At 40.9% G+C, this 26331-nt stretch overlaps 1 protein-coding gene across 1 annotated transcript in view; it reads right to left on the reverse strand.

The window, feature by feature from the left end:
* Positions 1-19029: 19029 nt before the first annotated feature.
* The window catches only part of LOC138164741 (leptin receptor-like), a 47672-nt gene continuing 40370 nt past the window's right edge, over positions 19030-26331 (reverse strand). The window contains exon 13 of the mRNA XM_069092709.1: positions 19030-20426. Within this exon, the coding sequence (XP_068948810.1) occupies positions 19599-20426 (828 nt within the window). The 3' untranslated portion in view covers positions 19030-19598. The remainder of the gene's footprint in view (positions 20427-26331) is intronic.

The raw sequence follows: 26331 nt of genomic DNA on the forward strand, positions 1-26331 counted from the left end.
GCCTACCCTTCTTAATCTCTATTCTTATCATTGGTTTTATTCCACCAAGTGTTAGTAAGACTATTTTATGGAGAACTCACACAAGGCAAACTTTCACATGGTGGTCAGAAGAAGCAATACAAAGACACTCTCAAGGTCTCTCTTAAGAACTTTGTAATTGATTGTGCCAGGAGAGACGATGGCACAGGACCAGCCAGTATGTTGTGTCCTCATCAGAGAAGGTGCTGTGCTATATGAGATAAGCAGAATTGAAGTAGCTCAAAAGAAACACAAACTGTGCAAATTTAGAGAATCCACTACACATATTCACATGGAATATTTGTGCCTGACCCATGGTAAACTCTTCCAACTGTGTATTGGTCTGATCAACCACAGTCGGATGCACTGTAACTGGACTCTACTATAGTGATATCATTTTGGTCCTCTTTGAGAACAAAGGACAACAATCACCATTTATTTTGGTGTTAGAAACCCTCTGTGGTTCAGTGGATACAGCACTCAGCCTCTAGATAGGAAGACTTGAGTTCAAATTCCACCTCAGACTTTGTGTGACCTTGGGCACATCACTAAAAAAAAAATCTATTTGCCTCAGTTTCTTAAAATGTTAAATGGGGAAGATAATAGAGTCATATCTGTTACCTTTTACTTCACAAATCCACCAGTGTTATTGTGAGGATCAAGTAAAATGTTTGTAAAACACTTCACATAGTGACATAGTGGATAGTATACAAATGCTTGCTAATTATGGTGATGATGATGTCCAGTACGCCTTGCCTGGTATCTCTATTTCATGGTAAACTGTGTACATGTTTTAAGGTGTCAATGGGACATCCAGGCATATATAACAGGTGAGAAGTTGGAGGCATAGGAGTGTAGTTCAGGGAGAGATTCAGACTGGCTATATGTAGACTTATGGGGCCACTAGGTGGCGCCATAGTGCACAAAGTGCCAGGCCCAGAGTCAGGAAGACTCATCTTCCTAAGCTGATTCTGGCCTCAGATAGTTACTAACCATGGGACCCTGGGCAAGTCATTTCACCCTGTTTGTCTCTGTTTTCTTATCTCTAAAACGAGCTGGGGAAAGCAAACCACTCCAGAATCTGCCAAGAAAACCCCAAAATGGGGTCATGAAGAGTCAAATGCAACTGAAATGACTGAACAATAATATCGACTGAGAATTTCCCTGAATAGAGCCAATAACTGAGCCTATGGCAATGATGGAAACCGCCAAAAGAGATGATGTATATGGCGGAAAAAATAAATCCCATGATGGCAGGTTCTGAAACAAACCACGCATAGAAGAGAGAGGACACAGGAAGGTCCAGGAAAAGAAAATGAGAAGGAAAAACCAAGCAGAGAAAAGGAAAAGCAAATGAGAACAGAATAGGGAAACAGAGAGGAGAAAGTGGTAAGTAGGGAAGAAAAGTCAGCGTTAGCAATAACTGGAGAGAGGCTTAGGGTCACAAGGACTGAGAAAAGATCCAGTTGATTTAAAAGTCAGATAGTTTGTGTAAAGGCTATTTTGAGTGATGAAGACGATATAAAACAAAATCTATCAATGAAATGTAAATTTAAGATATCTCATTGGCAAGTTTTAGAAGAGCAATTGAAGTTGAGTTTTAGGACAGAGAGTCAGATTTCTTTTTTAATTATTTACTTATAACATTCACTCTTTAAATTTTTGAGTCCCAAATTCCTCTCTTTGGCCCCTTCCTCACCCACTGAGAGTCAAGCAATAGTATATCAGTTATACTTGTAAAGTTCTACAAAATACATCTCCATATTAGATGTCTCTCAAAAAAAGAAATAAAATAATATTTAAAAACATGCTGCCTTCACAGTTCGTCAGTTCGACCTCTGAAGGTGCGTAGTGTGTTTCATCCTGAGTTCTTTGACATTGTCTTGGATCGCTGTGTTGATTAGTGTAGCAAGGCCTTTCAGAAGTGACCGCTGTTACAATAGTGCAGTTACTGTCTATAGTGTTGTCCTGGTTCTGCTCCCTTCACTTTCCATCAGTTCATATAAACCTTTTCATGTCTTTCTAAAACTATTTCTTATACACCAATAGTATTCCATCCCAATCATATTCCACAACTTGTTCAGCTGTTTCCCCATTGATGGGAATGCCTTCAATTTCCAATTCTCTGCCACCACAAAAAGAGCCGCCATAAATACTTTTGTACATATAGGTCCCTTTTGCTTTCTTTGATCTCTTTCGGATACATACCTGGTAGTGACATTGCTGAGTCAAGGATATACAGGATTTTATAGTCCTTTGGGCATAGTTCTAAATTGTTCTCCAGAATTATTGGACTATTTTCAACTCTACCAATAGGGTATTAGAGTGCCTATTTTTTTTTGCATCCTCTGCAAGATTTATCATTTTCCTCTTCTGAGATGTTAGTCTGTCTGATAGGTGAGGAGGTGAGGTTGATTCAATTTGCAGTTCTCTAATCAATATTTAGAGAGCCAAATTTCAATGGTTTGAAGAATGAATAAGTGTTGATAATGGTAGAGACAGTGAGAGTTGACTGTTGTTTCTAGGATCTAAAAAGTGAATGGAAGGAAAGATATCAGATGATGGTTGTAGTCAATGGAAAACAGATCAAGAGATTTTTATAAACATAAAAGATACAAATATGGGAAAAAGGAAAGGACACAGAAAATAAAGAGAAACTGAAGATAAGAGAGGGAATGTTCAATGAGATGTGTTTCTCAAGAAGATGGGAGAGGATTGAATCAAATCCATGAATTGAGGGGCTAATCTTCACATGAAGGATCATTTCATCTGTGTAATATCTGGTAAATCAGAGGAAAGAGCAAATCTATATTCAGAGAGGCCAGGTTCAAACAACACCCCTGCTATTTTCAACCCCAAGGCATGGCTAGATAGGAATTGTTCTGAAAAGCTTCTAGGAGATTTAATGGATGAACTGCAAGCTTAATATTGATGATCAGTGTAATATGGCAGTCAAAAATCCAATACAATCTTAGGTTACTTGGAAGAATACAGCTTCCAGGATTAAAGAACGGATAGTGCTATTTTATTCTGCCTCTGTCTGACTTCATCTCATGCATTGTGTTCAGTTTTGGCATCATGTTTTTATAAGTATAATTTTAAGCTGGTGATGGTGAATATCATGTGAAGCCTGGGCACATTTATTCTGGAGAAAATAAACCTGAGGAGGAGGGGGGATATTTGTGTTCAAGTGTTTGATGAGTTATCAGGTGAAAGGAGGATTTCACTGGTACTGCTTGGCCCCAGAGGGCAGAATCAGGAACAATCAGGGAAAGTTACAAAGAAGATGATTTAGGCTTGATAGCACGAAAGACTCCCTGATGATTAAAGTTGGCCAAAGGCAGAGTGTCTGCCCTTGATAGGTGAGAGATCCCCCTTCTTTGTTATTGCTGCTGCTGCTGCTACTGTTGTTGGTGTTGTTCAGTCCCCATTTGGGGTTTTCTTGGCAAAGATATCCTTCTCTAGTTCATGTATGCATGTATATATTAATACAGATAGAATGTGCATATGTACTCTATGCATGCATGTGTGGGCATGCGCATGTATCATATGTGCTTGTGTGGCAACCTGTTTGCACATGCATATGCATTGTATGTGCACATGTCTGTGTTTCTATGTGTTCTATATTATGTATATATGTACATGCACATGCATACACAGACCCATTCAGATACATGCATGACTATATTGCCGTGTATTGTAATGTGTATTGAATATACACTACTGTGTATGTCTGTATAGCATTTTGTACTGTATGCACACATATATATTCACATATATGTTCATATATTTTACATACATACAGAGTAAAATAAGGCACAATTAAGTACAGTAACCCAAAATCTCTTTCCTTACCCCATGCTACAGGAGATGAGGGAAGGGAGAGCAGTAACCTTGTACATAGAGTTCTTTCCTTAGGTGAGTGCAACTAAAACTCAAAGGTTGTGAGTCGCCTAACAACCCCCACCTTGGCTTAGGAGAAGGATCTATGGGGGGAGGAGAGGAGAGCCAGTTCCAGCCCTTGAACTCAGAGCCCTTGGGATCCTTGGGGGCTGCAGATTATCCCAGGAGGTGGGCTGTCAGGCAGGAGAGGGGGCTGCTCACAGAAAAGCCACAGAGAGTGGAAGAAAGATGGACAAGTGAGCGGTGAGTAGGGCTTTCAATGAACAGACCCACCCTCTGGGGAGATGCCTCTCACAACAAAATGGGACCTCGGCTGCAAATGCATTACTGAGTCCCAGGCTGCCCCACGGCCTGGAGGAAAAGTGCCACCAGGTGGCAGCAGAGGATAGAACAACCCTGAGGCTCAGCCTGCAGAAGCTAGGTTAGAGGAGAACTCGACTGGCCCATCAAACTCTCTTTACCAATACTGGGACACGTCCTGGTTGGTGTAGGATGCTTTCACGTCCTCAGTGGGTGCCTAGAGGAGGCACCAGATAGGTTCTGCTTGGCCCCAGAAGGCAGAACTAAGAATGATTTGTGCAAATTATAGAAAAGCTCGTTTAGCCTGGAGCAACTTTCTATCGATTACTCCTATCTAGGAGTGTGCTCCTAAATGTTTAACAACCAGCTCTCCAAAAAAAAAAAAAAAAAAAAACCGACTGCATTCCACACTTTTTATTTTAATCTGCCTGCATCATTAGCATTTTCTCCTTAACTTTCTTAAGTATAGACAATCAATAAGACAATAAATAAATCCTGATTTGGGGCATTAGCAGATTTCCTAGAAATAAATGTTTCTACTGAAAATTTCCCACTAGGCTCTCTCAATCTGGTTCTATGCAGAGGTGAGGGGAGAGTAAAGGGGCAATGGGGACTGGCCTGACAGTGGCAATATTCAGTTATATCCAAAGAGGACGTCTTGTTCAGGGATAGGTCCCTCATGGCTGTGGCGTCAGGAGATTCTGAAATTTGGAGATTCTAGGATTTTAGCTAGCATTCTGAGATTCAGGGCTCTTGGCAAAGCTTGTGCACCTTTCAGACTTTGGCAAATTTGCAGGTTGTAAGGAGGAGGTAATAGAGACAATGAGAAATAAGGGTATCTTACATGCTGACTGTATTTGATCCTTGTAAAGGGTGAGCCCTTCTGAGATTTCATTGGGTTGTTCTGAGAGTTCTCCCAACTGAATCCTTGAGAGCCTAAGAATCTCACCTACCATTAGGTTCCCAATAATGTTATTTCAGCTATGTCTGACTCTTCATAACCCAATTTCAGGATAGGGAGGGGGGTATCTTGGCAAAGATACTGGAGTGTCTTGTCATTTCCTTTCCCAAATCACTTAACAGATGAGGACCTGAGGCAAAGAGGGTTAAGTGACTTGCCCAGGGTCACACAGTTAGTAAGTGTCTGAGGCCAGATCTGAACTAAGAAAGATGAGTCTTCCTGACTCCAGATCCAGCTTTCTATGCACTGTGCTAGTTGTCTGCCCTTCAGGTCCCTAACACTAGGGGTCAAATAGAGTAAGGAGCCAAAGTGAAAGGGAAAAAAAAATATTAGCACACTAAAGATATTGCTTGGGCTAGTATCAGCTTTAACTTCTTGGACATGGGTGAAAGTTCATAGCTTTTAAGGCTCACTTAGAATTCACAACCAATTAGCAGCACACTCCATGGGAAAAGGAAGAAAGAAAATGAGTGAAATTCTGAAAGCCTCAGAGACACAGAGGTTGATGAATATAAGGTTTATTTCAGTGGGAAAAGTGCATTTCTCTGTGGTTAGTAACCTCTAAGATGGTGGATTTCTCCTTAAAGATAGAATCAGTCTTGTTTGTCCCATTGTTGCCAATAAGGAGGGAAATAAAATATGGCTTGAGGGTCTCTCCTGACACAAGCCCTCAGCTCTGTTTCTTTGGCTTTGAAGATGTCTGTATCTAGGGAAAAAAGGTTTTCCCCAAACTCAATATTTGTCACATTTGTCCTCTTCTCCACAAGATCAGTATGTACCATGTAAAAGGTATGAAACCAAGCAGGGAACCCTGAACGCCAGGGTTCTTTGGTGATCATGACACAAATGGCCTTTTCCTATTTTTCACCTAGTTTGCAAGGAGGAAGATTTGGGATAGTCCTAACCCCTAGTTGGGGCGGCTAGGTGGTACTGCAATGGATAGGACATTGGGCCTGGATTGAGGAAAACTCATTTCCTTGAGTTCAAATCTGACCTCAGACACTTACTACCTGTGTGACCCCAGGTAAGTCACTTAACCTTGTTTCCCTCCGTTTCCTCATCTGTAAACCAAAATGGAAAAGAAAATGGCAAACCATTCCAGTATCTTTGCCAGGAAGATCCCAAATGGGGTCACAAAGAGTTGGAAATGACTGAAACTACTCAATAACAGCTACCAAAGAGGAGTAATACCTTGGAATTCAGAGATAGTGAAATTTTTGGATTCTGGGATTTTTTTCCCATGTGGGAGAATGAAATGAATCACAACTCAACTATTATATTTACCTAGTGAGATTTACTCCTTGTATTCACAGCCACTATTCACTCCATTGTAACTTCCCATCTATTACTAACAATAATTGTATTTGTGTACATTCCCAAATATAATTTAATTTGACCTTTACATCAAACCTAGGAGGTATGTAGGCCAGTAATCAGGAATAGTAAAAGATTATAAAGAAAAATGAAAAGAAATATAAAAAAGGAATGTTAAATAGTAAAAATAAAATTAAAATACTCTAAATTTTTCAAATTACTTATACGTATTGTCACAAACATGCTGTGAGGTACCCACTATAGACATCATGACCCCCATTTTATAGGTAATGAAACTGAAGATCAGACATGCCTTGCTTAAAGTCACATACTGTGAAGGGCCAGATAAACGATTTGAATTTGGGTTTCCTTCACTAAAATCAAGTACTCTATATGCTACAGCACCTGTTTTTCTTGCCTCCTAGCACATAGTAGGATCAGGACAGGATTGGGAGTCAAAAGAATTGAGTTCAAACATACAACTCTGAAATTTAATAAGCAGCTTTATGACCCTGACAAAATTGCTTCAACTTTCTGATCCCTTCTTCTGTCTTTTGTGGGGCTAAAAATTCTAGCTATTTCCCAGGGTTCTTGCGAGGAAAGCATATTAGAGATAGGGAGGATGCCTATGATTCTTACTTCACTAATTACAAAATAGAGGAGGAAGACGGGCTGCATTTCCTAGCCAAGGCCTCACAGCTTGTTACAGTTAGATGCCCCCGACACAATCAGGACTGAAACCCACCTCATCAGATGCCAAGGTCAAAGCTCTTTTTATAAACTTGTAGTGTTTAGTGGAGACCTAGTGGGAACAACCATCTCTGCCATCCCCCAGACCTCGCTACAAGGCACAAAATGCAGTAGGGCATAATGGACAAACCTGGACAAAAGGCTCATTGGGGAAGGTCTCCATATATTCTTCTTTTATTTTTGGAAGGGGGAAAGGCAAAGCAATTTGGGATTGTGACTTGCCCAAGGTCACACAGCTCATGAGTGTCAAGTGTCTGAGGCTGGACTTGAACTCAGGTCCTCCTGATTCCAGAGCTTGTGCTCAATTCACTCTGTGTATTTTTGTCTTCTTTTTCCTTTTCCTTCTTTCTTTCTTTCCTTTTTTTTATTTTTATTTTTTTGCTTTTTTGGAGAGGGGAGGTCAGGGCAATTGGGGTTAAGTGGCTTGCCCAAGGTCACATGGCTAGTACGTGTTAAGTGTCTGAGGCTGGATTTAGCTCAGGTCCTTCTGACTACAAGGCCAGTTCTCTATTCACTTTGACACCTAGCTGCCCCAATTCCATGTATTCTTTTATTTATTTAATTTTTAGTTTTCAACATTCATCTCCACAAGATTTTGAGTTACACATTCTCTCCCCATCGCTCCCCTAGTCACACCCCAATATAACGAACATACTGAATACACCTTCTCCAGTCTGCTCCCTCTTATATCCACCCCAAACCCTCCCCACACACTTTCTAGTAGGGCAAGATGGATTTCTACACCCCAGTGCCTGTATATCTTATATCCCAGTTGCATGTGAAAAAAAATAACATTTATTTTTAAAACTTTGATTTCCAGATTATTTTCCTTCTTCCCTCCTCACCCACCCCCACTAAGAAGACAAGCAATTCAATACAGGTTGTACATGTGTAGTTACACAAGATATTTTCATAGTAGTTATATTCTGAAAAACTAACTTTATTTCCCTCCATCCTATCCTACCCCCCACTTGTTCCAGTTTCTACTTTGACCCTGTCCCTTTTGAAAAGTGTTTGCTTCTAACTACCCTCTCCCCCAATCTGCCCTCCCTTCTATTATTCCCCCCTCTTACTCTTATCCCCTTTCTCCATACTTTCCTGTAGGGTAAGACAGCCAATTGAGTGTGTACGTTATTCCCTCCTTAATTCAATGAAAGTAAGGTTGACCCATTCCCTTTCACCTTCCTGCTCTTCCCCTCCATTGTAACAGTTTTCTCTTGCCTCTTTTATATGAGATAATTTACCCTATTCCATTTCTCCCTTTCTCCTACCAATATATTTCTCTCTTACTTCTTAATTTTATATTTAGATATCATCCCTTCATATTCAACTCATCCTGTGCCTTCTATGTATATATATACACACATTCACATATATTTATATACACATACACTCTTCTCTACATATATATATATATGTATAAATATACATGAATATATGTTCCCTTCAACTATCCTCATACTGAGAAAAAGTCTCATGAGTTATAATTATCATTTTTCCATGTAGATAGTTCAACTTTAATAAGTTCGTTATGAGGGGCAGCTAGGTGGTGCAGTGAATAGAGCACTGGCCCTGGAGTCAGGAGGACCTGAGTTCAAATCCAGCATCAGACATTTAACATACAAATTAGCCATGTGACCTTGGGCAAGTCACTTAACCCCAATTGCCCTCCAAAAAGCAAAAAAAAATTAAGTTCCTTATGATTTTTTTTCCCCTGTTCATGCTTGTCTTTCTTCTTGTACTTGAAAGTCAAATTTTCTATTCAACTATGGCTTTTTCATCAAGAATGCTTGAAAATACACCCGGCTGTGTAACCTTGAGCAAGTCACTTAACCCCAATTGCTTAGGGGCGGCCAGGTGGCTCAGTGAGTAAGAACACCGGCTCCAGTGTTGGGATGATCTAGGGATCAAATCCGGGCTCAGATACTCAGCACCACACCCAGAAATAACTGGCCGTATAACCTTGAGCAAGTTACTTAACCCCAATTGCGAAAGAAAGAAAGAAAGAAAGAAAGAAAGAAAGAAAGAAAGAAAGAAAGAAAGAAAGAAAGAAAGAAAGAAAGAAAGAAAGAAAGAAAGAAAGAAAGAAAGAAAGAAAGAAAGAAAGAAAGAAAGAAAGAAAGAAAGAAAGAGGGTTGAGGAAGGCTTCCTATGGAAGATAAGATTTTCATTGAGACTTAAAGGAAGCCCAGTGAGGTCAGTAGGTAGAGTGGAGGAGGGAGAACATTCCAGGAAGGGGGGACAGCCAGAGAAAATGCCCAGAACAGAGAGGATTATCTTTCTCATAAATCAGCAAAGGAGCCAGTGTCACTGGATCAGAGTCTGTGATGGAGAGTAAAATGGAAAAAAGACTAGAAATGCAGGCGGGGACTAGACAATGAATTGAATGCCAAGCTTCTGACCTCACCATTCTACTGAAACTGCTATCTCCAGAGATACCAATGATCTCTTCGTTGACAAATCTAATGAGCTTTTCCTCAATCTTTATCCTTTCTGTAACTGTAACACTATTGATTACTTTCTCCTCCTTGAGATGCCTTTCTAGATTTTATGCCCTTGCATTCCCCTGATTTCCTCCTACCTGTTTAACTGTTCCTTCTCAATTTCTTTTCTTGGATTTTCATTCATTCCAAGCCCAATAACCATATGTGTGCCCCCCCCCCCAGGGCTCTTTCCTGGGCCCCTTTCTTTTTTCTAGAATTCTATTTCCAATGATTAGGAATTTGAATACCAAGCAGAGGATTTTATATAGAGCTACTGGAGTTCGAGTTGGGGGAAGGGAGGTGACAGTCAACTGTGCTTTAGGAAAATCATTTTGATGGCTAAACAGAGAATGGATTTGAGTGGGGAGAGACTTGGGGCAGGCAGACACCCTACAGGTTACAGCAACAGTGCAGACATGAGGTCATGAGGGCCAACACCAGAGGGATGGTGGCAATGTCAGAGCAGAGAAAGGAAGCACATTCAACAGATTTTGCAAAAGTAGAGTTAACGGACCTTGGTAATAGATTGGTATTACCTTTTAGAGCAATATGGAAGTTGGGGAGTGGGATGGTTTATGGGGCAAGACGAGTTCAGTTTTGGACATGTTGAGTTTAAAATGTCTCCTGGAGATTCCGTTAAAACATCTAAAAAGCAGTTGGAGATAAGAGATTGGAGGTCAGCAAAGAGGTTGGCACAGGATAAGCAAATTTGAGAATCATCAGCATAGGAATAGTAATTAACTCCATGGGAGTCCTGAGGAATAACTAAGATTAGAGGACTTTGTCTGGAGGAGGATAGAAGAGTGATCAGAAAGTTAGAAGGAATATCAAGGGGAGAGGTATGTCCTGAAAACTTAGAGAAGGAAAAGATAGCAGTGCGAATATGAGCACATACAGATTATGTTAAAAACAAATCCAAGGTGCTGTTGAGGAGGAGCAGTTAGGAGACCAGGAATGGCTCAGTGACTGGGAGAATGGCAGCGCCCTTGACAGCAATAATGACGAGGGGAGGATTGGGAGAGGGGAAGATAGTGACTTCGGATTTGGACATGTTGTATTTGAGATGCCATAGAACATCCAGCTTGAGATGTCCAAAGGTCGCGATTGATGTGGAATTGGATCCATCCCAAGTGGACTCTCTCCCAAGGAAAGAAACTGTCTAGATATATAGATCTAACATTCTTCTGCATAGGAATGGTAATTAAACTGAGGGGAGATGATGAGATCACAAGTATAGAGGGACAAAAGAAGGGAGCCCATGAAATAGCCTTAGGGGACATCCATAATTGTTAAGCATAAAATGAATGAAGACCCAGCCAAAGAAATTGAGAATGAACAGTTAAACAGGTAGAACGAAAACCAGGAGAGAACAAGGGCATAAAAACCTAGATATGCATCTCAAGGAGGAGAGAGTAATCAATAGTGTTACAGTTACAGAAAGGATAAAGATTGAGGAAAAGGTCATTAGATTTGTCAACGAAGAGATCATTGGTATCTCTGGAGAGAGCAGTTTCAGTAGAATGATGAGGTCAGAAGCCAGATTTGCAGAAGGATCAGAAATTATTGAGCAGAGAGGAAGTGAAATCACGTGCTTTCCTCAAGAAGTTTAGCTGAGAGGGGGAGAAGAAAGAGAATTATAGCCAACTGGGATAGGGGGAACTCAGAACTGTTTGTAGACAGCAGGGAAGGAACCAGTAGATGGGGACTGACTGAAGATGAAAGTGAATGGGGATAATAGAATATAACCTAGAAATACAATCAAGGATGTACATAGGAGTTGGCCTTGGCAAGAAAGGCACCCCTTTCATGCCAGACAGGGCTGAAGAAGGAGGGAGCGGGGGAGATGTCTGAGTGTTCTAAGAAGAGCTGCCAATCGGCAGTCTTGTTTCACACCTGAGTTTATTGAGAAGGCCTGTAGGTTATCCCCATTACAAATAATGCTCATTGATGGTTTTACCAATAATATTGTCTTAAGAACAACTCTGAGTGAATAAGTTATTTTATCTATTATAAACACCCAATTTAAGTACAAAGGACATTGGAAGAAAAATACTATCTGTATCTAGAGAAATAACTGATAAATAGATGTATAGGATAATTTTACGTACACATAAACATACACACACGCACACACACACACATACACACCTATTTGTGTTTAATGGCGGCCATCTCTGGGGGCAGGGGGAGGGAAGAAAAGAAAAAAAACATCCATGATAATTTTGCTGCATATTTAAAATGAATAGCAATTTGTGCATAGTATATTTGCAGTTTCATGTGCATCATCATTTTTATTGTACTATGTTATGGAAATTCTCGTTTTATTCCATTTTTTTTAAAGTGTTGCCTAGAGCACTAAGAAGGGAAGTGACTTGTGTAGGGTGGCCCAGGCAGTACATGTCAGAGGCAAGATCTGAACCCAGGTCTTTCTGGCTCTCAGGCTCCCTCTCTATCCATCATGGAACATCTACTATGTGTTCTCAAACAAATACATGAATTTCTTTCCTGCCCTTTTAAATGCTCCCTTTAAAAACTGCATAGGTCGGGGCGGCCAGGTAGCACAGCGAGTAAGAGCACCGGCTCCAGTGTCAGAACGACCTGGAGATCGAATCCCAGGCTCAGACACTTAGCACCCACCCAGAAACACCTGGCCGTGTAACCTTGAGCAAGTTACTTAACCCCAATTGCTTTAAAAAAAAAAAAAACAACTGCATAGGCACTGACATCTCCCTCCCCAGTGTAGGCCAGTCCTGATTCAGATAACAGAGAGAGAACATGAATATAGTACAGGCAATAAATATTCTAGCCACATAACTGCAGGAAGAGGGAGGTGGGGCTCCATTTATCATCATGAAGCATAGTTCAGGAATTGATAAGTGAGCATTGGACAGGAGGCCCCGGGAGGCTGAGTGCTCTCCCAAACCACAGCAACCAACTGGTCTTCACACACAAAGCTGATAGGTGTTTGGGGGACCCCAATGACCACAGTCCCTTGGTGGGCAGTCTGGAATGAATTCACAGGCTCAAGCAGTCTGAGTCAAGTTGGTAAAAGTTTACTGTTATGCTATTATATAGTGGGCAGGAGGTCTTAGGGAGCCCGCAACCTTAATGGGGTAGAATTAAAGTTTTTATAGAATAATCCATAGTATAACCAGTGCCAGTTATGCTAACTAGGTGAGTAAAGGTGGGATTAGGGAGGAGTTAAGGAGTGGTCAGTTCTTAAAGGAACATGTGCTTTTAATATCGACTGTGCAGGTGTATTGCCCATAGTTCACTGGGAAATAGCCCAAGGCGAGGCTACCTGGAGGTGTGGTTTTAGGCTTGAAACATCACTAAGTCAGCTGTAGGTCAGGACTGACTGAGAAATGCCTGGTCTGCCACCCATCAGTGTCATGTTTGATAAGATGGATGTTGGGAACCAAAGCTAACAGGGATTCAGGATGTGCCTAATTGGCTGAGGAGTTAACTTGCAGATAGTGCATTGAAAGATTCATAGGTGCAGCTGGTCACTATACTAGGGGGAGATAAATAGTTCATGAATTGTTGCTGGGCAGAGTGTTGGCAGGGGGGAGGGGCTGAGTTAATGCTCTGAGGCTGGGGAGATTTGAGGCTAGGAAGAAATGTGATTTTACAAACTGGGGTTCAAGTACCCAAGCACCCCATCACCACCAGAGACCCTGCCCTTTCCTTGACCTTTGTTGTTGTTGGGTTGGGTTCGGCAGCGTCTGACTCTCCATGACCCCAGGTGGGGTTTTCTTGGCAAAGATAGTGGAGTGGTTTGCCATTTCCTTCTCCAGCTCTTTTTACAGATGAGGAACCTGAGGCAAACAAGGTTCTGTAATTGGCATGGGTTCACACAGCTAATAAGTGTCTGAGGCTGGATTGGAACTGTGGAAAATAAGCCTTCCTGACTCCAGTTCTGACACTCGAACAACTTCACTACCCTAGATGACAGCTCCCGGGGACCTAGTGATAGTTAATCCACTCACTTTGGGGACTTATCTGAGGGAGTGCTGCCTGTATTGAAGGATAAAGGCATCAGACTTCACCTTAGCCACCTTTCCAACCACAGCCCTCCAAACAATGCTCCTTCCCATCCTGCCGTCTGCTAGGACACCAGAACCTAGCAAGTGCCAGCACGTTACCTTCTGCCCTGCATCAACCCTTCTTTCCTCTCTTTCCCTCTACCTTCTGCTTTTTATCTCTTGCTCAGGGAATAATAATCCATTCAGTAATAATCCATTGCTACTAGGAAGATTGTGACCACCAACTATCCTTGGGCTCTATATCCCATCCCCTTGACTGCCTCTGACTAAAGCTTCTTGTCCTGATCACCTTTTCCTAAACTGCTTTGTATGTCCTTATCAGAATCTCAATTCCTTGTGGGCAGATGTTGTACTTTTTATATTTGTGTTCCCATTGCTTGGCTCATAGAAAGGGCTTACTCAATGCCTGTTGATTATAACACTGAGGTCAAACTCAGAAACATGGGCTAGAATAAGAGAACCAGCCAGTCAGGAGGGTCGATGATAAAGGTTACGAAAGACTAATAGGTTTAGCTGACTTCTAGTCTAGGCTCTTTCACTAAATGAATGTATGACTGTGAGCAAATCAGTTCACCTCTCTGAGCCTCAGTTGCCTTACTGGTAAAAGTAAAGGGTTGAAAAAATTAATCTGTAAGGTTTTAGCTCCAAGTGTCTGTGATTGGCTGAAGTGTCCTGAGCAGGGCTGACACATGGTTCTTGAAAAGTCTGAATCATAGAATCTCAAGGTTAGAAGGAATCTTGGACTAGAAACCCATCTGGGGCCCCCCATCTGACAATGAATGTACACCATACCTGAACGTAGTCATCCCAATTCTGCCAAAAGACCTCTATTAAGAGGGATAGAAGCTTACAAGTTATTTCATCCTACTTTCCTCATTTATAGATAAAGGAACTGAGGCCCAAAGGGATCTAATCAAATTTCTCAAGATTATACATGGTACAGAAGTACTAGAGGTGATATCTGAACCCAGGTCCACTCAGCTGATGCCAATGCTTATTCTATTAGCATAGTCCTCAGCACATTGTAGGCACTCAATAAATGTTTACTGATTGATGAGTTGTCCACTAGCCACTTCCTGACTTGTTTATCTTCTCTTGCCTCAGGGCCCTTTTGTTCTTGGTCCTCCGAGGGGTAGATGCCCTCCCTGAGCACCAAAGGGTAGTGGAAAGGGCAGTAAAGTTGAATTGAGAGAACCAGGATGGAGATTCCAAATCTTGTCTACTCCTTCTGGGATTTTGGGTAAGAAATTGCAGGTCTTAACTGAACCTCAGTTCCCTTATCTACCAAACAGGAGCATTGAACCAGACGATCACTACCGCCCCTTCTTGTTCAATGTTCTATCATCCAGGATTTCTATTTGTTGAAATCCCTCCTTCCCTGAAGACTCGGCTCAGGCACCACATCTTCCATGCCCCCCCATCTCCAATCTCTCATTCCTCTCTACTGACTCCTAGGGGAATCACAGAGGAGAGTGTCAAACTTGGAGTCATGAAGACCTATGTTGAAATCCTGCCTCCAGCACTTCCTAGCTCTGTGACCCTAAGAAATCCACTGGACCTCTGCTGCCTCAGTTTCCTGATATGCAAAATGGAGATAATAAAAACACCTCCCACCCAGAGGTGTTGTGAGGATCACATCTGTAAAGTGCTTTACTAACCTTAATGTCTATAAATACTCACTCTTATTATTACGATGCCTTTATTATTTCTTCTCTTGTCATTTGTGTATGGGTCTAAACCTCCTACTATATAGTTATTTTCTTAGGACTGTGATATTTCTCATCTTTGTATCTTTTGCACTAGCTGCAAGTTAAGTGACTGTGGAATTAAACTTATCATTGAAGCATCAGTAGCTAATGCTAAAACCACAGAACTGAAGCTCATGCTGCTTTCACATAGGTACAAGTGTATTTTTGCTTCATCCAGGCATTGAATGCCAGGGTCAGGAGAGGATCTTTTATTTTGTAGGTGGGGAGGGCCACTGAAGGTTTCTGGGTAAAGAAATGACAATACAAGTTTAGTGCCTTAGGAATATTCCTTGTGTGGAGGATGGGTCAGACTGGATTGAGGAAGACCTGTTGGGAAGCTGTCAGCTTGGTCTAAAATAGAGAGACTGAACCACAGTGTATGTAATCAGAATGGAAAGGAAGGAACATAATAGAAGATCATGCATTTAGAGGTGTAAGTGATCTTGGAGGCTACTTTGTCCAACCCTGTCATTTCACAGATGGAGAAACTGAGGCAGAGACACACGATTAATAAGTGTCTGAGACTAGACTTGAATTCAGTTCTTCTTGACTAAGCCAGCCCCTTACCCACCGTCATGTCATGTTGCCTATAATCTACGGGAGTCATTGGCTGAGAAGGTTCAACAGGATTTGGCAGCTAGTTGAACGACTCAGCCTTTTCTTGGTGTTCCTGGTTCTGGTTGAATTGGCTGTTTCTTGAGCTTGGCATCTATCTCTGTGCCTTCACTGGGATGCACACGCCCTCCTCCCCTGAATATAGCCCATGCCTTCCTCACCTCTGCCTCTCACATTCCTGAGCCTCCTTCAAGCCTCACCTCATGTCCCTCCATACCCAGAGGTTTTCCTGATCCTCCAGTTGTTAATGCCTCCTCCTTTCTAATTACCTCCAACTGATCTGTCACATCCCACCCAGCAGAATGTAAATAAGCTCCATAAAGGCATGGATTCCATGGCCATCACTGGTTGTGACACAAAGCAAACATAATGAATATTTGTTGAATGTTGGGAATAACGCATAGAAGGGGGACCTCTGTGTAGATGTGTCCTTGTAGGTCTTTCCACTGCATCTCTCCCACTCCAGTCCACCCACCATTCAACTGTTGAGATTATCTTCCTAAAGCTCAGGTCTGACCTGCTCATCCCCTTATTTAATAAATCTCAGTGGCTCCCTATTACCTCAAAGATCTAATATGAATCCCTCTTTGACTTTTAAAGCCCTTCACAATCTGATCCCTTTCTACCTCTTCATTCTTCTTATACTTTATTCCTTCCCACGTACTCTTTGAGGCAGTGACACTGGTCTCCTTGTCTTTGTTGGAACAAGACACTCCCTCTCCTGACTCTGGGCATCTTCCCTGGCCACCCCCCCCCCATGCTAAGAAATCCCTCATTCTTCATTTCCACCTCCAGGAGTCTCTGGTTTCCTTCAAGTCTCCACTAAAGTCCTATCTTCTAGAGAAAAAAATCTGTGTGTGCCTTCCACCTGCTGTTTATCACCAATGTGTCCTTTCTATAGCTTGTTTATGCATAGTTGTTGGCTCAATCCCTAGATTGTGAGCTCCTTGAAAAGAACTATTCTTTCCACCTTTCACATGGCAGGCATTTAATAAATGCTTGTTGACTTTTCACCATGTCACTTGGTTGAATTGGAACAATGTAGGATCTCTCCAGAAAAGGCCCTCTGGGATTTCCTTAACCCAGAAGAACCTCCCTCTCCCATCCTCAGGCTCTGACCATCCAATGGCAAGTCACCTCAGAGTGACTGTAAGTCTCAGAAGAGCCCCACACCAAGCCTGTCCATGATGGGGCACAAGTGGTACCAGGATTATCCTGGTGATATCACAGAAGGTCACCTGTATTAGGCCCAAGTGAAAGAAGTTTTATTCCCATACCCTGGCTCAGTCATTGATAGGGTCCTTGGAAGCCTCCACCAGGAATTTATTTCTGGTCTTCTGGGTCCCGAATTTAAGGAGAAAGTGGTTGTGGCCTTATTTATCCTGAATTATACTTTCCTATATGTGCTGTGTGTATGTATATGACAGCAATACAAAATTTGGGGAATAGCAAAGACCTCTGAGGACATTTAGTCTCTTCCGTTCCTGAATTAGCATCCCTTTTGCAGCATATACAATGAGTACTCCTCTGGCCCAGGCCTCCAGTGAGGGTAAGCCCACCACAAAATACCTAGAGGCACCACAGGGCAGTGGAAACAACACTGGACCTGCAATTTGAACCCAGGTCCTCTGACTTCCAACAGCAGATCAGGTGCCACAGAAAACACAAAGACCAAACCGCACCTTGGAGTCTTTTTTGTTGAATTCATCCTTTTGCCCATTTGTGGAAACAGTTGTATTGGACCAACGGGAGAGTTTTCCTTTCCTTTCAGCAAGAAAGTAAACATGGCCTGTTCATAAGAATATAAATTTCCATGTCTTTGGGGCCAAAGAGAGATGATATATGATTTCTCAGCTGTTAACAAAGTTTGTGAATTTATACACTAAGGGGAGTTTTGTTTACTGATTCTTACTAGATATCTTAAAAATACAAGCACAATTGAATGATCCATCATTTAAAAGTTGCAGGAGAAATCACCTGATTTCCTGTTTCTTTCATATTCTTGACTATGTGCCTCTATTCTAAACAGGTATTTTGAATGGAATGATCATTGATTAATGGAAACACTCAAAGAAGGGATGCATGCCTGTTTGCATGTCACAGAAAGGGGAAAAATGGCAGCACAAAATCTTCTTTGATGTCTCTTCCTATGGCCAGTGCCCTAAACCACTGCACCCTGAGCAGCAGGAGCATGTTAAGTGGGCAGGGTCAATGTGGCCTCCTTCAGAATCTCACTCTTGCAGGCAGTGACAATGGTTGATCAAGTCTGGGAAATCCTCATCCATGTTCCCAACAAATGCTATGATGGGAACGTCCCACAGATCATAGACTTCAGGCTAAAAAGGACCTTGACACTTCACCTGGTCTCATCCCCAGGTTTTACAGGTGTGGAAACTAAGGACCATGGAGCAGAAAGAGTTTGCCAAAGGCCACATAGGCAAGTGCTAGCAGAGCAGGGATTCAAGCCTAGGTCCCCTGACTCTGAATCCACACTCACACACACACACACACACACACACGCACACACTTGCATGTGCACATAAGCACACATGCGTGCACACAGGCACACACACATCTTGAACCTTTTTCCAGAAGGAGCAGGGCTCGCAGGGTTACTGGCATCAGTATTTGTGAATTGCGTCATGACAACACTTGTAATAGAGTATAACTTTGTACATTTTCTCTTCTCCCTTTCATTGTAAGAAGTCTTTATAAAATCATGGATTTTGAGATGTAAGGGCAGTCAGAAACAATCTGATCAAACCCCATTTACAGATGAGGAAACTGAAGACCAAGGATATTAAATGACTTGCCCAAGACCCCACAGATTGTTAAGATCATAGGCAGGATTTGAACCCAGGGCCTCTGATTCCAGAGTCCTTTTTCAACTCTACTGTACTTTTTATTTAGTACCTTCCAGTTCAGACATTTCATTTATTGGGGAAATATTTTCAAGTGTAGAAAATTTTGAGTTCTTCTTTCTTCCTCTTCTCAAAAGATCCTGGAGCTGGTTACATTTTTTGTTTTTGAATCTGAGAACACTAAAATCTCCAAAGTGTCAAAGTTGTAGATGACCCAAAAAGCAGTGAAGGGTATGGGTGTGAGTACACTGCAGAATTTATCTGCATGCAAGAAGGCACATAGAAGAACGCATGCAGGAAATGCATATTTAGAACATGAGGTGGAGCAACCACATAGTGAGAGCAAGGGAAGAGGGCTGCACTGGTGGCCATGGAATGTCCATGGGTCAGAAGGATGCCCCCGGCATGTTGAGGAGATCCTCTAGGGAGAAGGCATAGGAGAACATTGAAAACAATCCCACAGATGACAGAGTGGAATGGCCTGGGCTTCACAAGGGTAAATGGTGTCCCCACAATGATGAAGTCACTGAGCTGGTGAAGCCAACATCTTTGGAGAAACCATTATAGCAGCAAGCAGCATGGGCTCAAGGATCATGATGTTACGCAGTTAGGTCACACATCATGTTGTCTGCTATCTTCTGCATTTTGGCAGAACAGGACTGAAATTGTGGCATGTAAGAAATGAATGTCTTCCTAATAGAGGTCCCCATGTTGAGGTTAGTTTCTACAAAGGGATGTAAGCCTGAACAACTGTCCTGAAGCACCCCTACATCTGGGAATAAGCTGTGGGTGGGGAGAGGACACATCACTCCTGAGGTTTCAGTCAAAAAAATGTCCTTTTCTTTCTTGGTTGTTGAAGTGATCCCTAAGTAATAAGCAGGTCTTTGGGCACTGTTCTCTTCAGGAAAGTTTTTATCTTGATTTGAGAGTTCAGAAAAACCATTTGAGAATGGAAAATGGGAAGGACTTGTGCTTGGATGCTGATCTGATAATATCAAAATGGCCTGGGTCTCTATCTCCCATGAACTACTGGAGAAAGAGCCTTTTAACAGGGAATTTTTTATAGATAAACAACTGCCAAAGGAGCTGTTTAGACTCTTTTGCTGGCTCTCTAGTGTGCCTGACTTAGAGTTATTCATAAGTATAGCGTATTTCACGGATTGTTGGCTCTGCTCACAAACTGTTCGGTGGCCACTACTCTGTGCGAGATCAGTGCTGGTGATATGGTCACCAGGACAAGCAGAGTCCTCCTCAGGCTCTGGGTCACAAAAGGAGAGTTCAATAGCTGGGAGTATGTCCCTCTCTTCTCCACTCTTCCATTCTCTTTCCACAGTGAGATCTTCTGAAACGGGCTCAGGCTCCAGAAGAAAAGGACCAAATGCAACTGCTCGTGTGCACTTGATAAAAAGGTGTTCAAAAGTTTCAGGCTAAAAGAAAAGACATATTTTTATGGTCATCGATGATTTTGGATTTTTTTAAATTCTTATTTAAGATGGACAGATGTAAGGATTGATGAGGAAGAAAAGGGGGGGGGGTTCAAATTTACCAGGACAGTAGTAAGGTGGGACATACCAGAAACACCTAACATGAAAATGTATTCTGTTGTGTGGAATTACTAGGATTTACTAGAGTGTATTGGATTATCCCTAAAACTAATTGTGTGAAACCTAAAAACTAAGAAATTTCCAATGTAACCTAGGGCCAATACAGATTAACAATGGAAAGCAACATTTTACAAGAAATGAGGAAAAACAAAGGGTAAAGAAAAGTATGTAGAAGACCTAATCTGTCCCATCTGACACTACTCACTTTGTTTTTGCAGGCCCAGCACATAGGATATTACCTCACACATAAAGAAACTTAATAAATGCCTACGGGATTAGATTGGGTTGGGCTGGGCTGTACTAAAATGGCTTCTATTGTGTTGTGGTGAATTAGATTGGGTTGGGTTGATCTGGGTTCAGTTAGCTTGAGTTGAAGAGCACAGCATAATGTCCAAAAGGGAAATTAACATGGTTTTCAGTGAAGATGATATTGGTGAGATAGAAAGACACAGATGTGTAAATAAGAGATTTCTGATTTCCTTGTGAAAAACTTGGTTTACAAATATGTACTAGGTAGCATGTGGAATGAAGACAAATAAAACACAAGACATCAAGCACAACAAATGGATTTTGTTTATCACAGCAAATCAAATGGATGTTACATCACAACAGAAATCCTGCTAAAGGAGCGGAAAATCAGAAATCTGTATAAAAGGCTCATTTTGCTGGCCACTGGGAATTGCTATATGTTTTAAAAGTTAGTGCAAACTAGAAAGCATCGTGAATACATCGCAATTAAAAAAAAAACATAACACCGGTTGCTGACATGGCATAGAAAATACATGCAATGTCACAATGACACACTATAGCAATGGACATGGCAACTTTCCGATTTACTTTTCCCTGTGAATTTACATTCAAATGTCTGGTCGAATGACCGACACATCAACCACCTTAAGTGACATAAGATACATTATATATACATTTTAAAATCCATCTGACTATTAAGCCAAAGAAATCACTGCTTTAAAAATAAAATGAATACACTGGGTATATATTCTGCTTGTAGAGATATGATTAAAATAAGCTAAGAACATCCCTGTGAACACATTTTTTCCTATTACCCTACAGACATGACATACACAGAGAGAAATTTATCACTAAGCTTCTTGTCTTCCTGGCAGACACTTGTGATAGTTTGTGAAATATTCAGGGCCTTCATTTGTTCACTGGGTTGTCTGGTCTGCTTCTTCCAAAGATTTCTGCTTTCATGCAGAAAATTGTCTTAAGATTAACATGCAGATAGGAATGAGGCCCCTAAAATGACTGGAATGTGCATGCCCATTAATATTCAAGTGGTATTTGTGTTCCATTCTTGCAAAGAGATAATTTATTCATGAAGGAAGCCCATAAGTTGCTTGCTGATGCCTGTTGCCATATAAAATATTGAGAAATTCATCTACGTTTTGCCAAAAGTTTAATACACTGTTTCATTCCTTTTCAAAGTTTTTAACTAATGATTAGAGTAGTATTAGAGTAGACTCAGTATTCTCTAACAGTCTTTAAATATGCCAACAGTACTCACTTAAAAATGTTATGATCTTTTGTTTTTCCCATTAAAAAAATAATAGAATGTAAGCCTCTTGAGGCCTGGGTCTACTTTGGTTTTGAATTTGTATCCCCAGTGAATGGGTCAATGCCTGTAAAATAGTAGGTGCTTAATAACTGCTTCTTGAATTAATGCATTTAATAATGTTTATTAGTATTCTATGTACATGTGAGCCCTCTACACTACACCAAGCACTTAGTCATTGGTTTGGTTTGGGCAATTTAGACCATTTAGATAAATAGACCCATGATATTTCAAAATAGTTTTAGTCCATTTTTCCCAGGATAATTTCTATACTCATTTCTCCACTGAGACTCTGGGTATTTGGTGTCCACGTTTCACTGGGTTCTCAGGAGCCTTCAAGGCCATCTAATTCAACCTTTTCATTTCATAGATGAAGAAATTGAGGCCCAGACAGATTGTGTCTCATGTAAGTGCATACAGCTGTTAAGTGACAGAGGTGGAATTGGAATCCTTGTCCAGTGGCTCCAAATATATCCCCCTGCTTTGGTGGAGGAGTTGAGAACCTCCAGGAAGGCTGTTACCATTCATTGAAGAAGAGACTATTGGCAGGAAGCTCAAGAAGCCAACTTTATGAAGTAGGCTCACTTTTTGTCTTGGTATTCCAGGGCCTAGCATGATGCTTGGCACACAGTAGGTAGTAATAAATGTAATAAATAAAAGTAATAAATGCTTGATGAATTGGTATGTTTCAAATTATAAAAGGGAAACATGGGTTAATCTGAGTTTTGCTTGGTTGGGACTAATATTGTGTGTGTGTGTGCTCATGTCTATGGGATTGTCAGTTCAGTGATCATTTTACTTTACTAAATAGAAGCTTCAATGAAAAAAAAAAGCTATTCACCATCTTGAACCATTCTAATATATTATACCTCACCTGCATCTCTGTCCAATCTCACTGAATTGCAAAAGTTTATATTCACAACGTCTGGCACAGAATAAGTGATTAATAATTGTCTGTGGATTGGTTTATGGATTGATTTATTCACTCAGTTGGGGGGGGGGAAGAAGGAGTTATGAGGATTTAAGAAGTGATAGTATGAAACAAAAAGACTAAACCTGAAACAAAAACTCTTTGGCTAGCTTGTGTCATTCATACATTTTGCTGTTAAATGGAATTTTAATCAGCATTTATTAAGCTTCTACTAAGTATTGAGCATTGTGTAAGGTTTCAGGGATTCAAAGACAAAAATAAAATAGTGCCTGCCCTCAAATGACTTACCTTCTATTGACTTTCACTAGAGTTAACCCTAATTTCTGCTTTCACTCTGAAGTCGAAGTTATATATTCAGTTAAGGATGCTAGAAATTCCATTTCCCAGTATAGCCTTGTGTAGACACAACCTGAAAGCCACATTTTGCTAAAAGAATCTGTTTTAAGATGGACCAATTTTCTTTCTGAGACTAAGCTAAGGATTCTCTGGGAATGGATACAAACATTTTCTTGCTATATTACAAAGACTCAGGAAAAATAATTTTGAGAGCAACTGAAATGTCTAGTTTCTTCTAACATTGTGCAATACACAAATAGGCTGTCCAGAATATTGGAGAGATATTTGACAATAACACTGATATGTGATGCCTTTCTAATTGGGACAGTCATTCAAATATAAAACCCATGCAGTTAAACCTAAGTTTGATTTAGCGGAGAATATGTTTGCTTCCTTCATACAAAGAAAACCCAACAAAACTCTGCCCGGATTTTATACTTCTACCTTCATTTATAATCCCCATATGCTTACATGATCACTTAATTTTGAACCATGCAGCACATGTATGATTTTTAAAAGTGAACTGGTTCCCTTCTTCTGAATGTCAATAACAAACATTTTCTAAGAGCTCTTTAAAGAAAGGCTGGGGAACTGGCCCATTGGGTTCAGCTGGTAGGGATCAAGATTAGACTTCAAAGAACGTCCACTCTCTGATAAAATAAAAAAAATGAAAAGAAAAAAAATCATTCAGATTAGAAATCAAAAGGCTGAAGCTTTCAAATACCTCTCCTGTTTAGCAGTTTTGACTTCAGGGAGGTATCTTCTAGTAGGATTCCAGCAGGTCCAGGGTCCCTCTTTTATAAGAAGGGAAAAGTATATTGAGATACAGGCAAGAAGGTCCCTCTTATTTAAATGGGCCCCTTAGCTCATCTAAGGGCAGAAGTGACCTAAACACTGTATGCCCCAATGAAGTCTGCCAACTCAAAAAATATATATATTAAGAAAAAATTTGTAAAGGATAAAGAGCAAAAATAGAAAAAGAAGGAGGAAATAGACAATAAAGGAGTAGAAAAAGAATCAATTATGAATTGCTAAAAAGCATTTGTTACGCATTAAATACACACCTGGAAGCGTAAAACAAATAGAAATAGCGCTGCTTCTTCCTGCTATTTCTGCTTTCATGCAGAAAATTATCTGAAGATTAACATGCACATAGGGATTATGGCCCTAAAATGGCTGCAATGTACATCCCCATTAAAGTTCAAGTGCTATTTATGTTCCATTCTTGCAAAGAAATAATTTATTCATATAAGAAGTCCGTGAGTACCTTACTTTCTAATATCTTCCATTTTACTAGTAAAATAAAGCCGAGAAAAAGTGAAGACTTAAAAGTATCATGAAGAAAGTGAGAAGGCATAAGATTAATAAATTCAGGTAGGGCTAATGAGTCTTTAAAGTTTCCCAAATGAATTGTTGCACATTGGATTTTCTTAAAATAAAGTGTACAAATAACTATTATTAAAACCACAACCCATGATCACCCACGATGGGCACTCTAAATCCTATTCCATCTTCTCTTCTTTCTTAATTATCCCTCTCATTTTCTGGCTAATAGCAGTAAATAGGAAAACATATGCTACTCAAGAGCAGGGAGTGATGATTGTTGAGTCTTTGCTAACGACTAGTGTGGTGACTGGAACACAGTAGGCATGGACTTATTAGCTTGCAGAGCTGAACTGTCATTCACTGTTACTTCCAGCCCAATGACTAAAGTCCTCTAAAGTAAGACTTGGAGAATTAAAGCAAGAATGGCATTCTAAACCAGTCTTCTCATTTTATAGATAGGAAACTGGGGGTCCAAGAAGTGTTTACCCAAAGTCACACTACTAGTAAGTAGCCAAAGTAGGATTTGAATTCAGATCTTCTTGCTCTACGTCCAATGCTCCAGTCACTCAGCTAGGCTACTACATCTCTCCATCTCTTGCCTCTCTGTATTTCCCTATACCCTTTCCCATATCTGGAGTGGACTACTTTCTCATTCCCAGTGCTCCACATCTTTGTCTTCTTTCCATGCTCTTCTCAGGAGATACTCCTTTCTTTATGAAACCTTCCTGGGCTCGCCCCACCTCATACTCTCTCCTTCTCAATTGTCCTCCATCTAAACGTGTTGGTATACAGATAGAGTGACCTCCCTGGTGGACTAGAAGCTCCTTGAGGGCAAGGTTTCCTTTTAAGTCTTTGGATTCCTTACACATAGCCCTTGAATAAAAATTTATTAATAGAATAAAATGACACAAATATGAAAATGAATGATTGCATGTGGTCATTCCCCTATAACATCGATTCACAAATGCCTGTAGAAAAGATTGCTCTAACTAGCAAATGCCCTGGCCTGGAAGGGTGGAAATTCATCTTTTCAGGAACTTAAAGTGGGGTAGAAACTGACAGGTCTTTTCCTGGAGATGATCAAATTTTACTGTATTTGGGAGATCACAAAATTAGATGAATGATATTACTATAAGATTGTAATAAAAGAAATGTGATTATTTTTAATAAACGGAGAAAGTTTGGTTTCATTAATTTTTCAATCTAGCTTGTTACTTGATCCACAATGCTCCCCATACCTACTCTCTCTCTCCCTCCACCCTTCCCTTCTCTCTCTTTCTCTGTGTTTCTGTCTCTCAGTCTCTCTCTGCCTCTCTCTGTCTCTGTCTCTGCCTCTCTGCCTCTCTCTGTCTCTGTCTCTCTGTCTCTGTCCCTCTCTGTCTCTCTGTCTCTGTCTCTCTCTGTCTCTCTCTCTGTCTCTCTGTCTCTGTCTCTCTCTGTCTCTCTGTGTCTCCCTCTCTCTGTCCCTCTCTCTCTCTCTCTCTCTGTCTCTCTCTCTCTGTCTCTGTCTGTCTGTCTGTCTGTCTGTCTCTGTCTCTCTGTCTCTGTCTCTCTGTCTCTCT

Source organism: Petaurus breviceps, unplaced genomic scaffold, assembly GCF_028583685.1.
Source record: "Petaurus breviceps papuanus isolate PSGF00001 unplaced genomic scaffold, PetGlider_PUasm1.0 207, whole genome shotgun sequence".
NCBI lineage: Eukaryota > Metazoa > Chordata > Mammalia > Diprotodontia > Petauridae > Petaurus > Petaurus breviceps.